The sequence below is a fragment of the Malassezia japonica genome, chromosome 3, assembly GCF_029542785.1.
Source record: "Malassezia japonica chromosome 3, complete sequence".
Taxonomy (NCBI): Eukaryota; Fungi; Basidiomycota; class Malasseziomycetes; order Malasseziales; family Malasseziaceae; genus Malassezia; species Malassezia japonica.
Genome location: NC_083372.1, coordinates 96,981 through 114,370, shown reverse-complemented (window position 1 = coordinate 114,370; position 17,390 = coordinate 96,981). Strand labels below are relative to the sequence as shown.

Below are 17,390 nucleotides of genomic sequence, written 5' to 3'. Positions count from 1 at the left end.
GAACTATCACAAGGAAATAGCAAAGCGCAGTTCGGCACCCGCGCACCCCAGCAAGTCAAATGCACGCGGGCGTTGCAGTTATTATGCAAGCTCGGGTCAGATGAGTGTATCTTGTGTAAATCAGCGAATTACAAAAATGCCACGACAGGGATGGCCTACCAGATAGGGTAGTCAAGAAAATAAACCAATGTATAGCCTATCGCTAAGCCACATAACGCAAATTTTTTGCGAAGGTCACTCCCGCAGAGATCCTGCAGGAGAAATCTGTCTGTTTCGACTTTCATGCCTGCTATACTGGAATTTTTGGCGGAAACGCCAGCAGCCCTTGCGGCTATTCCGGTGACAGACCGGCTCTCCTTTGTGATGGGATGGTACGTTATATATATATATATATATATTTGAGTCGGGTGCTAATCATCTAGGGTCTCGTACGTATTTCCTGACGAATTGCGTTAGATGCTGACCGCGCCATTGGTTGTCACCTCTGACCGATTGTAACATGAAGTATTGCTTGCTGGGTAATTGTCTACACACCGTGAGTAGGGCCATGTTGTCAGGCGGATTTGTTCGCCGAGACTGTTTTGGACCGCTTCTAACGCTATTGTGCCGCGACTGTTCCTAACACTTGGATTCCTTCTCTTGACTTTGCTGTGACATTTAAACTCACTGTATCGTTTATTGACCTTCATTTCATTTTACGCAGGCCCTTCCCGTTTTCAGTCAAATTCACGAGAACTACGTCTTGAAGTCCACCGATGGATTGTCCATTTGGTTCATCCTAATTTGGTTAGGCGGTGATGCATTCAACCTGGTCGGAGGTCTCTTGCAGGGAGTCCTCTGGACAATGGTAGGTTGTTTTAATTTCGGTGCATACTGACACTGCAGATTAACCTGGCCGCGTATTACTGTGTCTGCGACCTACTCCTTATCTGGCAGTGGTGGTACTATGGAAAGTACTACCAAAGCGGTGCTCTTATCTCGCCGGGCGCAACTGGAGATGCCCCTACTGCGACTGAAACTACGCCACTGGTTGGCGGTCAAGTGGAAGTTGCTCAGAGCCGCCTGCGTAAGGCGTGGGAGCAGGTGTGCGAGTCAGTGACTGTTTTCTTCGACCAGTTCACCCCCCTCCAGTTTGCTATGTTCAAGTATATGATCACCCTTGGCTTTGTCATTGTTACGGGTGTGATTGCGTGGTACTCTGTGGACGAGTCCTCCATTCTGGCAGACCACACTGCGCTTATCTTGAAAAAGTCTCCGGAAGAGAACCCAGTTGTTCTGCGCTGGGACGCTCAGCTGCTGGGCTGGTTAAGCGCCTTGTTGTACATTGCATCGCGCATCCCCCAGATTTTCAAAAACTGCCACACCAAGTGTGCAGGCCTGAGTCTCGCGCTCTTCGTTTTCGCGGTCGGGGGCAACGTCACTTACGTTCTGGTGCGTGAATTTTTTCTAACCCAGTCTATCGTACTCAAGGACCATTCGCGCGGTTACCTCATTGAAAATGCTAGCTGGATTATGGGTAGCTTGGGTATGTCTGTGCGCTCTTACCTCAGGCACGATCATCCTCGACTTCATTGTCTTGGCCCAGTTCATCATTTACGCCCCCGCACGCCGTGAAATCGAGGCAAAATTCCCGCATCATCTGTAGACGCAGCTTGGCGTTTCAAATACCACGATCTCTGCATACCGGCCGAAACGCGAGGCGGCGTGAGTAATTACATAATCAATGAGCCCTGGCAAGGCGCGCAAAGTGTTTATCCCAGGCTGCGGGGGAACTCGAGGATCAGCGCCACGACCCTGCTCTCTCTTCAACCCTATTCAGCTCTGACAGCTGCCGCTGGGGCACCACGGGCGTTAGCATAGGCTTTTTTATTGGGTACCATGTATGCCCACTCTGCATTACCAGTGCCACCTACACAGGGTCATGCTGGCGTGCAGGCGTCCCCCCTCCTAGCTGATCATGGCCACATGGAATACACGGGGAGCGATGATGAACGCGATGAAGACGCGTACGGTGACCCATCCAGTGAAGAAGAGGACAATTATGGCCACGACGCGTACTCTCAGCCGGCCCCTCCACCGCCTGACAAGACGCGTTTAGACGATGACGATGCTCCGCTCGGCGCGCAAGCGCTCTCTATCAAGGCTGCTCACGAACGCATCATCCAGGCAGAGAAGCGGGCGCAGAATGACAGAGCGCTTCTGATTCTGGAAGGAAAACTCCCAAACGGATCGATGGCTGTAGAGAATCGCGCCGACGCGTCCGAACCCCCAAATGCTGCACGCGTTCCTCCGATCGCGCGTGAAAAAACGGTACGGCGCGAACAGCAAATGATGAGTGCACACAAACGCAGCAGCTCTGAATCATTTCCCCTTAGGCGCTCTGGCACGGTGATGCTGGCGCCCAAGCAGCTGTTGCGCTCCGCCACAAACAAGTACCACCGAGCGCGTTCCGATAAACATCCTGCCGAACCTCTTCCTTCTACGATCCCTGCCATTTTGCCGAGCACGATCCATCACAATCCTACGCCCATTACAGGCGCGGAGTACCGGTCCCATGTTTCTCCCACTGCGGCACCCCGTGCACAGCCACCGCCGTACATGGCACATGACCCTGCTGGTCCGAGCGTCGGCATGGGCTTGCCTCCGAGCCACCAAGGTGTCCATGATGCTACGCACGCCATGGGTCGCATGGGTCTTCGCACCCAAGCTCAGTCGTACCGAGTGTTTGTGCTGAATGTGCAGCGATACACAGTCGTGAGTCTCCCAGAAGAGGCCATGATCCGCCAGATGCTGCAAGCGACCGTGTCTCAGATGCACCTTGCGCCGTGTGCAGACCGTGTGAATGGCTGGGCCGTATTTGATGTGCTTCCTGACCTGGGAATTGGTACGTCTCTTTTTTAACGCAGAACGGCCTGTCCGTGAGTATGAACGTGTCCGTGATGTGATCAGCTCGCGTGGCCATGACGCAGGCTTTTTCCTGGTCAAGACGACCGAGTGGCCCACCCTCTTGCGCCCCGAGCACACACCATCCTACTCGGCTACACTGGGGGGATGGGTCTCTATTCAGAGCGAACCACGGAAATGGACCAAAAAATGGCTCGAGCTGCGTGAACACGCCCTGTTCACCGCGAGCTCTGAATCGGTACGTGACCTTGCTAACGCAGGGAAAACATGACACACACTTATGTTCCATGGTTGACGTCGATCTCTACCTCGTTGACCATGCCCGATCTGCGATTTCCAAGCCCTATGGGTTTGCCTTGCGCCGCCAGGGGACTAGCCTGGACACGGATCGCACCGTTGCGTATGTTACACAACCCGATGCGGCCGCACACCGCGATTGGGTCAAGGCGATTGTTGGTGCACACACCTACATTTTGCGCCAAGAGTCGCCAGATCTGTTTGTTGGTATTCGTGCTATTCCCCCTGTCTCGTTCCATCCTCCGCGTGATCCTTCGCCGCCTGCGCGTCGACACACCCCCAACGAGCCTCCACCACAGCCGCGGCGAGTGCGTTCTAACCGGCACTTACAGCATGCGCAAACGTCTAATGCGCCAGTTGGCGCACCGCTGATACCCAGCGACTCGCTATCTGTACGCTTCCAAAAGGGCAGCCTGCTCGCCGCTCGCGAGCGCACCCGCGGCCATATGTAGCCAGAATGATACCCTTAGCCCGATCCGATCGGGCTTCATTTTTCCCCAGATCGTGACATGCACGTCGCAGCGAGCCGGTCGTTGTGCCGTGCTGCGCAGCGCGTGACTAGCGTGCGGTTACGCTCCTTAGGGAACCGGAGCTTAAGCAAAACCTACATACAATATGGAGAGAAACGCAGTGACGCGCGGAGTCGCACAGGGCCGCTTGCTAGTCCCTCAAAGCAAGGCGAGTATGCGCGCTCTTTTCACGACCTATATCCCACACTTGGTGCGCATACCATCGGTGCACAGGAACGACCACTCGAGGTTGAGACACAGTCAGCACATACACAGGATGATGTTGCGCCATGCAATCCTGTCGGCGTGCAATTGCTTGAGCGGTCACTACACAGACAACTTTTCCCCAATGCGGATGAGATGCCGAAAGTCGATCCTATGGCCCTCGATATATGCTCTGCTCACTTAGACAAACATGAACTGCAGGCTTCACAAGCGTCAAAGCCAACTTCGACAGCCTTTCAGCTGCCGCCACTCCAAGGGAAGGATCTTGGCGAGCACTTTTGGACCATTGGACGCCGCGCCGCACAGCCATGGTTAGGATACGCCGAGACGTTTGCAACGAAGCGCCTGCCTTCCCCGCCTGTCCCGCGCGTCGAGGACCTCGGCGACGACTCGGTGTGGTGGAGTGCCAAGAACTGGCTCGACCTGGATCCTTCATTACGTGCCGGAGTGCCTTTGCAGCCGACGGCCTTTTCTACGGCACCAGGGTGGACTCGGTATCCCTTCCTACGTACTCTTGAAGGCGATGTTGCAGGGCTTGGCGACCCCGAGTCGGTTCCGTACCCTGACGTGAAAGAATCTGCTCTCGTATTCGACGTCGAGGTACTCATGACCGAGAGCCAGTTTCCCGTGATGGCAACTGCTGTAAGCAGTGAGGCATGGTATAGCTGGGTCTCGCCATGGCTTGCGGGTACAGGCGAGAGGAGCGAGACGGCAGAGCACTTGATCCCGATGGGGCCCCGCAACGGCAGTGCGCCCCCTCGCTTAATTATCAGCCACAATGCTGGCTTTGACCGAGCTGCTGTGCTCGATGAGTATACGCTGCACTCATCCAGCATCCGCTGGCTGGACACCATGAGCCTGCACGTCGCCACGAGTGGCATTTCGTCTCCCCAGCGCGCCGAGTGGGTCATGCATTCGCGAAAACGCGCAGAGCGAAAACTCAAGAAGCTGTTGGCTGCTGAGATGGTCGAGGACGACGCAAAAGAGCTTATCCGCGCGTTGCTTAATGACGGTGAGCTCGATGCGGATGCACTGGCCCGCCTTGACGTACATAAGCTGGACGGCTGGGCGGATGAGGTAAAGAGCAGCATGGAGGACCATCTTGCACTTATGGAAGCTTCGCTGGATGTCCATGACGAAAGCAGCCTTGCCTCGGACTCAGTCGAAGAGAAGAGCTCTGTCCTTTGGCAGGATGTCACCTCGCGGAACTCGCTGGCTGAAGTCGCCGCATTGCATTGCAACATCGAAATGGACAAAGAAGCGCGCAACAAGTTCATCGATGGTACACCGCGTGAGCAGATCCGCGAGGAGTGCGCGGCACTCTTGGCTTATTGCGCCAACGACGTTGCGACAACGCACTCTGTTTTTTGCAAGGTGTGGCCTGCATTCGTCGAGCGCTGTCCCCACCCAGCTACCATTGCAGGTGTGTTGGCGCTCGGAAGCACATTTTTGCCGGTCGATGAGGCATGGCTAGACTACCAAGCTAAGGCGAATGCCAAGTTTGATGAGATGAACGTGGCAGTCGTTGCCGCACTAAAGAATCTTACGTATGTGCTCAAGGACAGTGGCGTATGCGATATCGATGCCTATAATGGGAACCCAGAGCGCGTACAACCGTGGTGGAAAACTGACCCTTGGTATGCCCAGTTGGACTGGACGCCGAAGCGGCCGAAAAAAGGGGCGCTGCCTGTCGATCAACTTGTCCCAAAGTGGACGCGCGGAAAGTATGAGGACCCCAAGACCAAGCTGAACAGCCGCATCGCTATGGTAATCCCTCTACTCCGCCTACGCGTGGACGGCGACATTGTACTTCGGGATGACCGCCGTTGGGTCGTACGTCGCGCGGACGGGACGACCGAGGCTCTTTCTTCGTCGCCGCTCTCACAGGCAGTTCTTTTGAAGCGGAACGTTACCTCCGGGGCAGGACCGTCTGGCGAGGCGGCCCTTGTTGCGATTCAAGGTAAAAAAGATGCAGACACGATTGATGCACTACTTCGCCAAGTGGGTGAGGAAGCCATCCGTGCTGGCCCTAATGCGGCACTCGAGGACGAGCAGCTTGCTTCCCTTGATTGGACTATGGTACCACCTGCAGCTCCATCTGATTCCCAGGACTCGGTTTGGTGGCCAAAATGGTTCTGGGATCTGTACGTTGCAAAAGACCAGGATGTCGCTGTTTCAATCCGTGCCAAGATTGCCCCTCTCCTCCTCAAGCTTGCCTGGGACGAGTGTCCGCTGTATCGCTCTCGACAGCATGGCTGGGTTTACCGCACCGAGACTAGGCACTCTGACACTGAACAAGGACGCATTCCCTTGACCTTTACGGAGGAGAGTGATCCGCACATATGCGAGGTGGAGCGCCAGAATTCAATGTACGCTTTCCACAAACTTCCTCACGCCAATGGAGATGGGAGCAATGTCGGCAACCCCTTCAGTAAGAGCTTTTTACCCTACTTTGAGAGCAATCGCCTCAAGAGTCTGCACCCCAATGAATCTGGTGAACAAGCGGCGAAAGGTGCAGTGGAAATGAATGCCATGTGCTCCTACTGGATCAGTGTGCGTGACCGCGTGGAGAAGCAGATGGTTGTTTGGGACGGCAAGGCAAAGACGTCGATGGGCTTTGACTCGGATACCCAGCGCGGCCTGATTCTTCCTCATGTTATTTCCATGGGCACAGTCACACGTCGTGCAATTGAAAAGACATGGCTCACGGCTTCCAATGCCAAGCCGAATCGCATTGGCTCGGAGCTTAAAGCCATGGTCCGTGCCCCGCCTGGCTGGTGCATTGTCGGCGCTGATGTCGACAGCGAAGAGTTGTGGATTTGCAGCGTAATGGGTGATGCACAGTTTGGTGTGCATGGCGCGACAGCTATTGGTTGGATGACGCTTGAAGGATCCAAGTCACAGGGCACGGATCTGCACAGCAAGACGGCGAGCATTCTCGGTACGAGTCGCAACCAAGCCAAAGTCTTCAACTACAGTCGTATTTACGGCGCAGGGATCAAGCATGCGACGCAGCTACTGCTCAAAGCAAACCCCAGTATGCCGCTTGCTGAAGCAACTCATCGCGCCAAGCAGTTGTATGCGGCCACCAAAGGTAACACGGTCCGGTCGACCAACCTCTTTGGGCGCCGTTTTTGGTACGGTGGTACCGAGTCATTCGTTTTCAACAAGCTCGAAGAGATTGCGACGAGCGATACGCCCCGCACGCCGGCGTTAGACTGTGGCATTACAGCCGCGTTGTCCAAGAAGCATCTCCCGGATGCCGCCGGAGGGAATCAAGACTACATGCCGAGTCGTATCAACTGGGTCGTCCAGTCGAGTGGCGTCGACTATCTACACATGCTTGTCGCGGCCATGGATCACCTGTGCACGACCTACCAGATCAGTGCTCGGTTTATGCTAAGCGTCCATGATGAAGTGCGATACCTTGCTAAAGAGGAGGACAAGCACCGTACGGCACTCGCATTACAAATTGCCAACCTCTGGACGCGTGCCATGTTTGCCTACAAGCTGAACATGAGCGATCTTCCGGAAACCTGTGCGTGGTTTGCGGAGGTGGACATTGACCATGTTCTGCGGAAAGAGGTCAGTGATCCTTGCGTCACGCCGTCCCAACCCATGCCTATTGCTCCAGGCGAGTCATTATCCATTCAAGACATCTTGCAACATACCCACAATGGCTCGCTTCTGAAAGACCAAGGTCCTATGCCAAAGGACGGACTTGTACCTGGTATGTTTGCCACCGAGGACCCGGGAGTTCCTGTATACGTCCCATCCGACCAACAACACCGCTGTGATGGTCGTGATGGTCTCTTGTTTTTGCAAGCCCAGGCTGCCTCTGACATTAACGAGGTGCGCGCACTGGCTCGCCGTACGAGCCCGAATGCGTCCAAGCTGTCCGGCTCTCTCGCTGAGGCGTTCCATGCGCACCAGGCCAACCGGCCGACCCGGAAAGGACGCCGAAGTATGCATACCTCTGCCAAGCCTTGCTCCCGTTTCTCAGACTACTACGCGATGCTGCCGCCTCGTCCGGTGCGCATTCGGCAGCCGATGTACAAACACCCCGAATACCGCGCTTATGTCTTGCACTTGTACCGCAAACTACTTCGGGCCGTGTACCGCCTCCAGCCTGCTGTGCGTGAGTCGCTGTTCCCGCTCCTCCGTACGCAAATGCGACATAATAAGCGGATCACGTCGCGTGCGCAGATTTGGCATTGGTGTGCCAGTGGCAAGATGTTGCTCGAGCATTTGCAGACGTGCGCGGACCCTGCCTCGCAGCGTGCTATTGAGGCCAGTATGGAAAAGATGCAAGCGCTGGCAGACCGCCTTGCATCGCGCCGTCCTCCCGCGCCTGCGCCAAAGCAGTACCACCTGACTGGAGCGCTGCTGCCTCCTACGCTCTTTAATCCGCCGATGCTGCGGTACAAGCCTGACCAGCCCGAGTCAATGACAATGATGATTCGTGACCGGCGCAGGAGACGCGAGCGTCGCATGCAACAGTGGAGCAATGTCCAGGAAATGGCGCAGCTTGCCAAGGACGAATGTGCTTCCCTCGGTGGGCACGAGCCTGTTGGAAACGCTGGTGAATGGACTGCGCCACTTGTGGACGCCGAGCGTGATATGCAAGCGCAGTTTCAGCGCGAGTATGCTCGTGCGCGTATGGTATTTGACCGCGAGACGCTGCGCCGTGCTAAAGCAGCAAAGCACGCGAAGCGTGTGCAGAATAGCGCAAGGACACGGCAGCCCGTGCCGGACAAGTAGTCTGCGATTCCCGTGTACTATTTCTGTAACGAACACTATGCAACAGACCGGCGGCGGTGGTACAGGAGCACGGCGAGGAGTCCCAGAAAAACCATGATCAGCCATGCGTGCCCATCGGGATACACCTTGGGCGTAATGTCACTGCTATAGCCAGGCGTGTAGACCACATTGCCGGCGAGGCGCGCGGCCGAGTCGGGGTCGTGGGCAGGCAAGAGCACAATGGGCTGTTCGTGTGCAAAGGCCTTGATTTTTTGGAGCGATGCGGCGGCCTGCAGGGGGTTTGCATTGATGCCGTCCGTCCATTCCCGATCTAGCAGTTCTTGGTCGATGGCGACGTCGCCGCCCAGCACGTAGGTTGCATTGTCGCCATAGACGACCAAGCAAACATGGCCGGGAACGTGTCCTGGCGTATCGACTGCCACCACACGTCCGTCACTAGTGATGGGGTAGCTAGTTTTCCACGGGCCGACGGGCTTGTCTGTCTGGGAGAGCAGTTTCGGTTTCCATCCTTTGGGCCATTGCTTTGGCAGCGCGCCTTCCAGCGTCGCCAGGAGCGGATTTTTGAACGCGTTCCAGTGATCTGGGCTCACAAAGAAGTTCGAGTGCGGGAGGTCAGAGATGCCGTCTGCGTGATCGTGGTGCAGATGCGAGAGGACCACGGTCTTGACGTCCGCCGGCTCGAGGTTGCGCTGCTTAAGTAGGCTTACAATGCCGACATCTTGGGGTACATCCAGATCCACCGAGATGTGAAATACGGGATTCCACCACGGGAAAAAGCCAGGCTCTTTGCACCTAGGCGACTCGCCCGTGTCAAAGAGGATGTAGCCCTCGGGATGCGAGATCAAGTACGTGTTAATCGGCAGCTTTTCCGTCCATGTCCTGTCTGTGAGGAACAAGAAACGCCGGAGAAGAACACTCCGTGTTGCAGACTGTGTCCGGTGCGACGGGTGGATGCGCACCGTTCCCGTTTGCAGGACATCAACGTGGACCGACATCGCCGTCGCACAGACCTCGACGAGGGGTTCCAGCCATGTGGAGGCCAAGAAGTCGAGCTACGGACCGTAAAGGGTATCATTCATCGTCTGCGCGCCGCGGCCGCAGACGGGGAGCATGCGATCCGCCCTCCCAGTCCGGCGGCAGCGCGTATTGTGCATAGTACGGCGCGGAGTAGTTTGGCGCGTACGTGGGCTCGCTCTTTGTCGCCGAGCCGCGGAAGAAGGACAGCGTCGAGTTGGTCGCTCCGACAACAATCGACAAGGTAAGCAGCGAAAAGAGCTGCGTAAGAAAAGCGACCTACCATAGTCTTCCAGCTCACAGCATCCACGAATCCATTCAGGATCTCGGCAAAGGTCTCTGCCGTGACACGCGCGCGCCCCACGACGGTCGGGTCGCGCGCCGCACACCGCTGCCACGTCGCGCACGCCTCGGTCAGGGCCGGGGCCTGCATGTCTGTCCCGCAGCGGTTCGCCTGGTAGGCTGCATTGCATGCGGCAATCTCGCCGAGATATTCTGCGTAAGAGCGGCCACGTACCAATTTCGTACTCGTGCACCTTTTGCGACACGTCGCGCTGGATCGTGTACACCATGCAAAACAAGAGGTAGAGGAAAACGACGAGGATGCTTGCGTTAAAGATCACTTGCGCGTAGGTCAAGAGGACCTCGGGGCGCTCGAGCAGCTTGGGCCGCGGCTCGCCGTCGACGCGCCGTCCTTGCAGGTAGTCGCGCGCACGCGCGCTGAACGAGCGATGCTGCAACGCCTTGCGCGAGCTCGGGAGCGTAGGCTGTTTGCGCAGCACGAGCGTGCTTTCCTCCTCCGGCTCTTCCGGTGCCTCCTCGGGCGCCTCGGGCTCCTCGACCTTCGGCGACGGCACCTCTTTCGGGACTTCTTCCAGCTTTTTCTCTTCACGCGGCGGAAGGCGCATGCCTGGCACCGCCCCTTGCGCCTCGAGACGCAGCTCGGTAAACGAGGGCGCCTGCGTCGCTGGCGCGCTCTCTTCGACATCCATCAGCGAGACGTCGCCCACATCTTGCACGGGGCTATCAAAGATCGACGCTGCGTTAGCCCGCGCTACGTACGCCGATTGGGCTCCACGTCCATCGGCGCCTGTGTGCCCCGCACGTAGGCCATCGTAGGAAAGCAACAACACACACGTGACTTGAGAGCGTCCACGATGGGCCGTGTGCCGCTCGCGCCGCCGATCCGCTTTGGAACGGTGGCCTTCCCGCCGCTGGGCTATGACACAGAGTCCGAGACGAGCTCAGGCGAGCCTGCGCGCGTCACTACATTTTCCGAGTGTCTGTATCGAGGCGCATACCCCAAGCAGCGCAACCTGCCCTACCTCGAGACGCTGCACCTGCGCACGATCGTCTCGCTCACGCCCAAGCCCATCGACAGTGACGAGGCGATTGCGGCGTGGGCGCAGCAGCAGAATGGTGGTACTGGCGTGCGCCTCGTGCACGTACGCACCGAGAAGCCACAGGAAGAGACCGGCGGACTGACGCGCGAAGGCGCGGCCCGTGCTATTCTTGAGCTGCTCAACCGCGAGAACCTTCCTTTGTATGTACATTGCCTGGACGGCGTCGAGGCGACATCGACGCTCGTGGCATGCCTGCGCAAGATCCAGGGGTGGACCGACGCGAGCATCCGCGACGAGCTCGCCCGTGGCTCGCACCTCGCGGCCAAGCGCCTGTCCGGCGCACCGGCCGAGGTGCCCAAGCACCTCGCGCACTTTGTCGACCACTATGGCGAGCCGGACGGCGTGCTGCTCCCTCAGCGCGACCGCATTCCTGCGTGGCTCTGGCCGAGCTCGGGGCCACCGCTCCAAGATGCGTGGCTCAGCGAAAGCGCTACGGTGCAGCACCCCTCGCTGCGCATCCACTTTGAGCGCAGCGAGCACTATATTGCGTCGCAGCGTGCGCGGTTCGGTGCGGTATGGGCTGCGTTTGCATGGCCGCGCTCGCGCACGCCATCGAGCCTGTCCATGTCGGATATATCCGAGGCGCCGCCGTACGAGTCGAGCGACGAACGCAGCTCATCGCGGCGCCCATCGCACACGTCAACCCTGCGCCACACCTCCGAGTCGGGGGCCGCATCGCACGACGACACCGAGCTGCTGCCGATCGCGGACAAACCCGCGGTGCGGAGGCCGCCGAGCGACGAGCAGGACCTCCGTACGCCCCGTGCACGGCCCGTGATGGACGTGGACGAAATTCCGCCGCTGACCCCAAGTGAGCACGGCCGGATCAGGGCGAGTGGGCATTCCGACCCTGCCGTGCTGCCGCCGACGAGTTACCTGGCCGACACGGAGCGGACGCCGCTCGTGGTGGCCAAGGACCAGATGCGCGAGCGCTCTCTTGACGTGCAGGACGCGAACGAGGAGTCGATCCCCCCTTTCGATATTGACCGCGAAGAGGGCGACGAGATGGAGCACGACCAAGACGGAGGCGAAGACGAGGACGACGAGGACGACGAGGACGACGAGGATGACGACGAGGATGACGACGACGAGGATGACGACGACGATCCCAGCCAGGTCCTCGATGCACTGGACCTCGAGGGGTACTAATGCGTCATGTACTGTAGATACTATAGCTACTCGGCGGGCTCGCCATGCACACGCACCCGGTACAAACACGTAAAGTCGCGCAGGCCGTGGTTGCTCAGCACACTCAGCTGCACCACGCGAAAAGGCAGATCAAGCGCGGCGCCTTCTGCCGATACAGGGAAGGTCTGGATCGCAGCGCCTTGCAGGTCGTACGAGAAGGAACCGAGGTACACGTGTGACGGCGAGGGGGGCACGGGCGCGGGCTCGACGTCGTCGGCGTGCATCCTTGCACGCTTCGCGCGCCACTGCGCGAGCTGCCGGCGCTCGGCGTCGGTCTCGAGGATGCCCCAAGCCTCCATGTCGCGCGGCGCAGAGGTGAGGCCGTCCAGCGCAAGCACGGCAGGCAGGTGGTCGATGGTGATCGACGAGACGCGCACCTTGCGCACAAGCTGGATGCCGAGCTGGCCATGCGTGCCGGAGAAAGGCCAGCACATTCCGGGCGAGTTGTCGTGGTGCAGAGCGACGACCGGCATACGCCCACGCACCGCGTACGAGCCGCTCTTTTGGCCGGGCCACGCGGGGATCGGCAAGAGCGACTGGAGCATCGACAGGACGCTCTGCACATTCTCGCCGCCGAGACGCAGCTCGTGCGTCGGGCTGGTCAGCGCAGGGATCACGCGACCGCCTGCCGAGTACTGCGCATAGTCGGCCTGCGCGATCTGGTCGGCGGCAAACGTCGCGAGCGCCGCGTGGATCATCGACGAGACCTCGCTATTAGCACGGACGGACTCGTGCAGGAACGACGGCGCCTCCCACGAGCCGGAGCGCTCGTACATCTCCTGCTGCTGCCGCACCTTGCCGAGGATCTCGCTCTGGAGACTGTGCACATTCTCGTTAAAGCGTGTGCTGAGCTCCGTCTTGGCGCGGGCGAGCTCGGTTTGCAGCAGGGCGAGGAACGCGTCGCGGTCCAACAACGCCCCGGACGAGGTGCGTGCGTTCAGGTGCTCCTTGACAGTGCTTGCAAAGAGCGTCTCGAGCTCGGCACGGTTCGCCTCAAGGAACGACGACCAGCTGCCGGGCTTGGCCGAGGTGCGGGGTGCATCGCTGCCCAGCACCTTGCGCAGCTCATGGTACAGCGCAGGGTCCACGCGGAGCTGCTTCGTTTGGGGGTCGTAGCGGACCGGCATCTGCTCGGGAACGACGGCACGCAGCATATCGACCGCACTCTTGGCCTCGCTCGCGGCATGGTCGGCCTGCTGCGCCTGGCGCGCCGCACGAGCGATGCGCACTTCGAGCTCGCCGAGCTTGGCACGGATCGACTCGGCTGCATCGTTCGAAAGCGTGCCGGATGCGCTGCCGCCACGCTGCTCGACGACCGCGAGGCGCGCAAGAAGCGCCTCGGTCTGCTTCTTTTCTTCGGCCCACAGCGCCGCGCCTTCGCTGTGCGCCGCGCGCAGCGCACGCATCTCGGACTCAAGCGCCTGGACGGTGGAGCTGAGGGCCGTGCGCCCTTCGAGCGCACGCAGACGCTCGCTGAGGGTATGGTGCGTCTGCTTCATCTCAGCACCGACGTCGCCAAACGAGCGCCACACTTTGTTTACTGCGTTTTCCAGCGTGTCGACCCGTTTCCGGAGCTCGTCCACGGACGTTGACGATGAGGGCCACGGCTTTTCGACGAGCGGCGCAGTGGTCTCCTTGGACGGCCAGGGCACTGACACACCCGACAGGGACGCCATTAAAATATAGTACACCATGGCAAGAATGCCCAGAGCCAAAAGCACTTTGGGTATCGCGCCAAGAGAGGCGTGTGCTTTTGTCTCGGGTTCCTGCGGCTTCTCAAACATCGAGGCCCGTGACGGCTTTGTCTCGGGCTCGGCGCGGAACGAGGGCTCTTCGGTCGCCTGCGACTCGTTCGGGTCGACGCGTCGTGCGCGCCGTGCGGAGCGAAAGACGCCAGGGACATGCGGCGTCGGCATCCCTGGTGTAGCCGGGATGCCATTGCGTCCTTGGCATGCGAACGGGTGGTCGTCCGCCTCGGCGTTGTTATCCTGCCATTGGTTTTCCACCTGCGCCATAAACTGGTCCTCTTGGGTATAGTCGTCCGCTTCCCCAGACAAGATCGAGGCATTCCGCACGTACGACTTGGGTGTCTGCGGCGGACGCTGCGAGCCCCGCAAAAGGGACCCAAGGCCATTCCACGCGTCCGACGTGTTGGACTCGTCGGCGAACGACGTGCTTTCATCGAGAGGCGCCTCGGGCTGCGAGCGCAGGTAGTAGCTGCTCACCAGCGATGCGTCGCGTGATGTTTGCGCCGAGTACAAAGACGAGCCCCATGCTGACGCGTCGGGCGCGCCGGTGCTCGCCCTGCCTTTGTCCTGCAAACGCACGCGCGAAATGGTCTCGGAACGCGGTGTGCGCACGCGATCCGTGCGTCCTTGGTGTGGAGACGAACTGCTCAGCCGCGCCGAGCGGCGAAGCGAGCTGGGCGTATCTTGTCCCCAGCTCCTTGCACTCGTATCACCGACCACACTGGGCATTCGATCCGTATTGGCTTGTTCTCTCCCAACTGTAGGTATGCGGTGCACCGACACGCACCGTCGGTCGCCCGGGTGACAAACACCGATAATCCTCCCAATCGATGGCTGGCGCGGCGCGCCGCAGTAGCTCTTTCGGCCGATAGAACAAACTAGGACATGCGGCTTGGCCACGCTGCAGAAAATTGACCAGAGGCAAGATCACCTCATGCACAAGCCCACACATGATTGGCTGTATGATCTCGATCTGGTTCCTTACGATGTCAGTCTGCTGATAAATTTTGGGTAGTGGCGGATTTAGTGAGAGTACATATGGAACGGAAAAGAGCGTACCACCTCTATCTCCTCCCACTCGGACTACCAGTACAAACATGATCTCTTTCTTCTCTCGTCCTAGCACTCTTCTTGTCGGGTACGTTTTTTTCTCACCTCTCGAAGAGCAAGTACTAACCAACAGCTCCGCCGCCTTTGTCGCCGCTACGTGTGCCGGCAACTCCCGCCGCAATTCGCAGCTGCACGCTTTCACTGCCGGTAACCGCTCGGTCAGCGTGGAGCGCAGTGGTGGCGGCCTCTAAACAGAGGAAGGACAAGTTCCCGCAACACCGATCCAAGGAAATACCCATGACGACATGAACGAATGAACCGAAAACCTTATAAACCCAGGACCAGTTATGGATAGGTCCTGGTGAGGAAACACGTGTTATAGTTGCTGGTTTCAACTAAGACAATTAAACGCCAAATGCAGCTGCGCTGCCTAGGACCACGATCGTCCTAGCTTCTCATGCCCTTTGTATGACCGACGTTGATCGTATTATTATAGGATGAAAAAGACCTGATTCTGTATTGCTTAGCGCGCTTGTTATTGGTGACCATTGGAACAAGACTACGGACCTGTGCACCGGTACCTTTTTTTCGCAGCGACTCGGTACCACTGGGCTACTTGTTTGTCACTGCCCCTGCCGAGCAGAAAAGCTTAAATTGCTTAGTCACTATCAAGGTACCTCCACCTCCCAACACGCCGTCCGCCATGCTAGGACCACGTGTCGGCGCCGCACGCCAGGTCGCTCAAGCGAGCCTCGCCCGGCCCCAGCGGCGCTGGACGTCGAGCGCAAGGCAAGTGCCGGATGTTACATTGGCCATCATCAAGCCGACCGTATGTGTATATGAGCCCAATATCCTCCATGCCCTTCGGCGTCTGCGAGAGCATCCCAGCCTGCAAATCCTCCGCGCCAAGTCGTTCGCGTGGGAGGAGGAGGATGCGGCGCAGTTCTACGCGGAGCACCTAGGCAAGTTTTACTACGACCGCCTTATTCTCGGCATGACGGCTGGCCGTGCGATCGGCCTGGCCTTGAGCGGGCCCGGCGCCATTACCGAGTGGCGCAAGTTAATTGGGCCGACGAAAGCATACCGCTCCGCATGGGAGGCGCCTTCGTGCTTGCGTGCAGAGCTCGGTATGGGAGATACCCGGAATGGATTCCATGGCTCGGACTCGGACGAGTCCGCCCTCCGCGAGCTGGGGCTTGTCTTTCCTGAATGGGACGCACATGGCTGGCTCGAAAAGGCACGCATGTAGCGATGTAGAGCTCGCACGCTACCATTCTATCTACTCAATCTTGATTTGGTGCGTAGCCGCCTTCTCCGCCTCCTCGTTAAAGACATTAATGTCCCACAGGGGGTTGAAGGTGCCGTACGGCGTAAAAAAGCGCACATGGCCACCGCTCGACTGAATGATGTCAGAGATGGCCTTGTACTCTTCGTCCGTAAGCTCAATCTGCTTAAAGTTGCTCTCGATGCGCACAGGCGTCACGCTCTTGGGGATTACCGAGTAGCCGCGGTGCACGCCCCAGGCAAGAAGCACCTGGCCGGGGTCGGCACTGCGCTTCTTTGCGATCTCGGTCACCTGGGGGTAGTCCACAACCTTGGTCTTTCCGCTGGGGTTGTTGCCAAGCGGCGCGTAGGCCGTAATGTGGATGTTGTGCTCCTTGTGGTGCTTCACGAGATCGTCCTGAGGAAGGAGAGGGTGCGCCTCAATCTGGTTCACGGCAGGAGCGACACCTGTCGCCTTGATGATCGCGTCGACGACGTCGGTCCGGAAGTTGGAGACACCGATCGACTTGACCTTGCCTGTCTTCTTGAGCGCAATGAGCGCCTTCCAGGTGTCGACCACCGAAGTCTCGAGGTTGAGCTGGACCCTGCCGTCTTTGGCTGCGCGCAATTGGCCAGGAGGAGCGTCAAAGCCCACCGGCCAGTGCATCAAGTAGAGGTCGAGGTACTCCACGCCGAGCTCAATGAGCGTATTGTCCAGCGTCGGCTCCACGTCCTCTGGCCTGTGCGCATTGTTCCACAGCTTCGAGGTAATGAAGAGATCCTCGCGCTTCACAACCGACGGAACGAGTTGCTGAAGAGCAGCACCGACCTCGTGCTGGTTGCCATAGACCTTGGCGAGGTCCAAGTGACGGTAGCCGATCTTGACGGCGTACTTCACAGCCGCCTCGACCTCACCCGGCTGGGACTGCCAGGTGCCCAGGCCAATGAGGGGAATTTTGTTGCCGTCATTCAGCGTAGCGTACTGCTATGAGCGCAAGAAGACTTACCTTTTGGAAAGACATGGAGGA

The 17,390-nt window shown here is 58.7% G+C and overlaps 7 protein-coding genes across 7 annotated transcripts; 4 read left to right on the top strand and 3 right to left on the bottom strand.

The window, feature by feature from the left end:
• Positions 1–844: 844 nt before the first annotated feature.
• Positions 845–2,332, top strand: MJAP1_001914 (uncharacterized protein; the record flags this gene model as incomplete). Its single annotated transcript, XM_060265862.1, has 3 exons — positions 845–847; positions 937–1,431; positions 2,243–2,332. 3 exons carry the CDS (start codon positions 845–847, stop codon positions 2,330–2,332), a joined length of 588 nt encoding a protein of 195 aa, XP_060121845.1.
• Positions 2,333–2,679: 347 nt separating this feature from the next.
• Positions 2,680–8,696, top strand: MIP1 (DNA-directed DNA polymerase; the record flags this gene model as incomplete). Its single annotated transcript, XM_060265861.1, has 9 exons — positions 2,680–2,884; positions 2,970–3,142; positions 3,246–3,649; positions 3,876–3,883; positions 4,168–4,374; positions 4,468–4,577; positions 4,635–5,768; positions 6,372–7,520; positions 7,767–8,696. 9 exons carry the CDS (start codon positions 2,680–2,682, stop codon positions 8,694–8,696), a joined length of 4,320 nt encoding a protein of 1,439 aa, XP_060121844.1.
• A 35-nt stretch (positions 8,697–8,731) lies between these two features.
• MJAP1_001912 (uncharacterized protein) lies at positions 8,732–10,824 on the bottom strand (the record flags this gene model as incomplete). Its single annotated transcript, XM_060265860.1, has 5 exons — positions 8,732–9,579; positions 9,800–9,971; positions 9,994–10,205; positions 10,228–10,749; positions 10,773–10,824. The coding sequence occupies 5 exons, from the start codon at positions 10,822–10,824 to the stop codon at positions 8,732–8,734; spliced, it is 1,806 nt and encodes a 601-aa protein (XP_060121843.1).
• Positions 10,825–10,867: 43 nt separating this feature from the next.
• Positions 10,868–12,262, top strand: MJAP1_001911 (uncharacterized protein; the record flags this gene model as incomplete). The annotated part of the gene is made up of 1 exon (XM_060265859.1): positions 10,868–12,262. One exon carries the CDS (start codon positions 10,868–10,870, stop codon positions 12,260–12,262), a length of 1,395 nt encoding a protein of 464 aa, XP_060121842.1.
• A 26-nt stretch (positions 12,263–12,288) lies between these two features.
• Positions 12,289–14,778, bottom strand: MJAP1_001910 (uncharacterized protein; the record flags this gene model as incomplete). Its single annotated transcript, XM_060265858.1, has 1 exon — positions 12,289–14,778. The coding sequence occupies one exon, from the start codon at positions 14,776–14,778 to the stop codon at positions 12,289–12,291; it is 2,490 nt and encodes an 829-aa protein (XP_060121841.1).
• Positions 14,779–15,802: 1,024 nt separating this feature from the next.
• On the top strand, positions 15,803–16,348 carry MJAP1_001909 (nucleoside-diphosphate kinase; the record flags this gene model as incomplete). The annotated part of the gene is made up of 1 exon (XM_060265857.1): positions 15,803–16,348. The coding sequence occupies one exon, from the start codon at positions 15,803–15,805 to the stop codon at positions 16,346–16,348; it is 546 nt and encodes a 181-aa protein (XP_060121840.1).
• Positions 16,349–16,378: 30 nt separating this feature from the next.
• On the bottom strand, positions 16,379–17,384 carry MJAP1_001908 (D/L-glyceraldehyde reductase; the record flags this gene model as incomplete). Its single annotated transcript, XM_060265856.1, has 2 exons — positions 16,379–17,347; positions 17,370–17,384. The coding sequence occupies 2 exons, from the start codon at positions 17,382–17,384 to the stop codon at positions 16,379–16,381; spliced, it is 984 nt and encodes a 327-aa protein (XP_060121839.1).
• Positions 17,385–17,390: the final 6 nt, after the last annotated feature.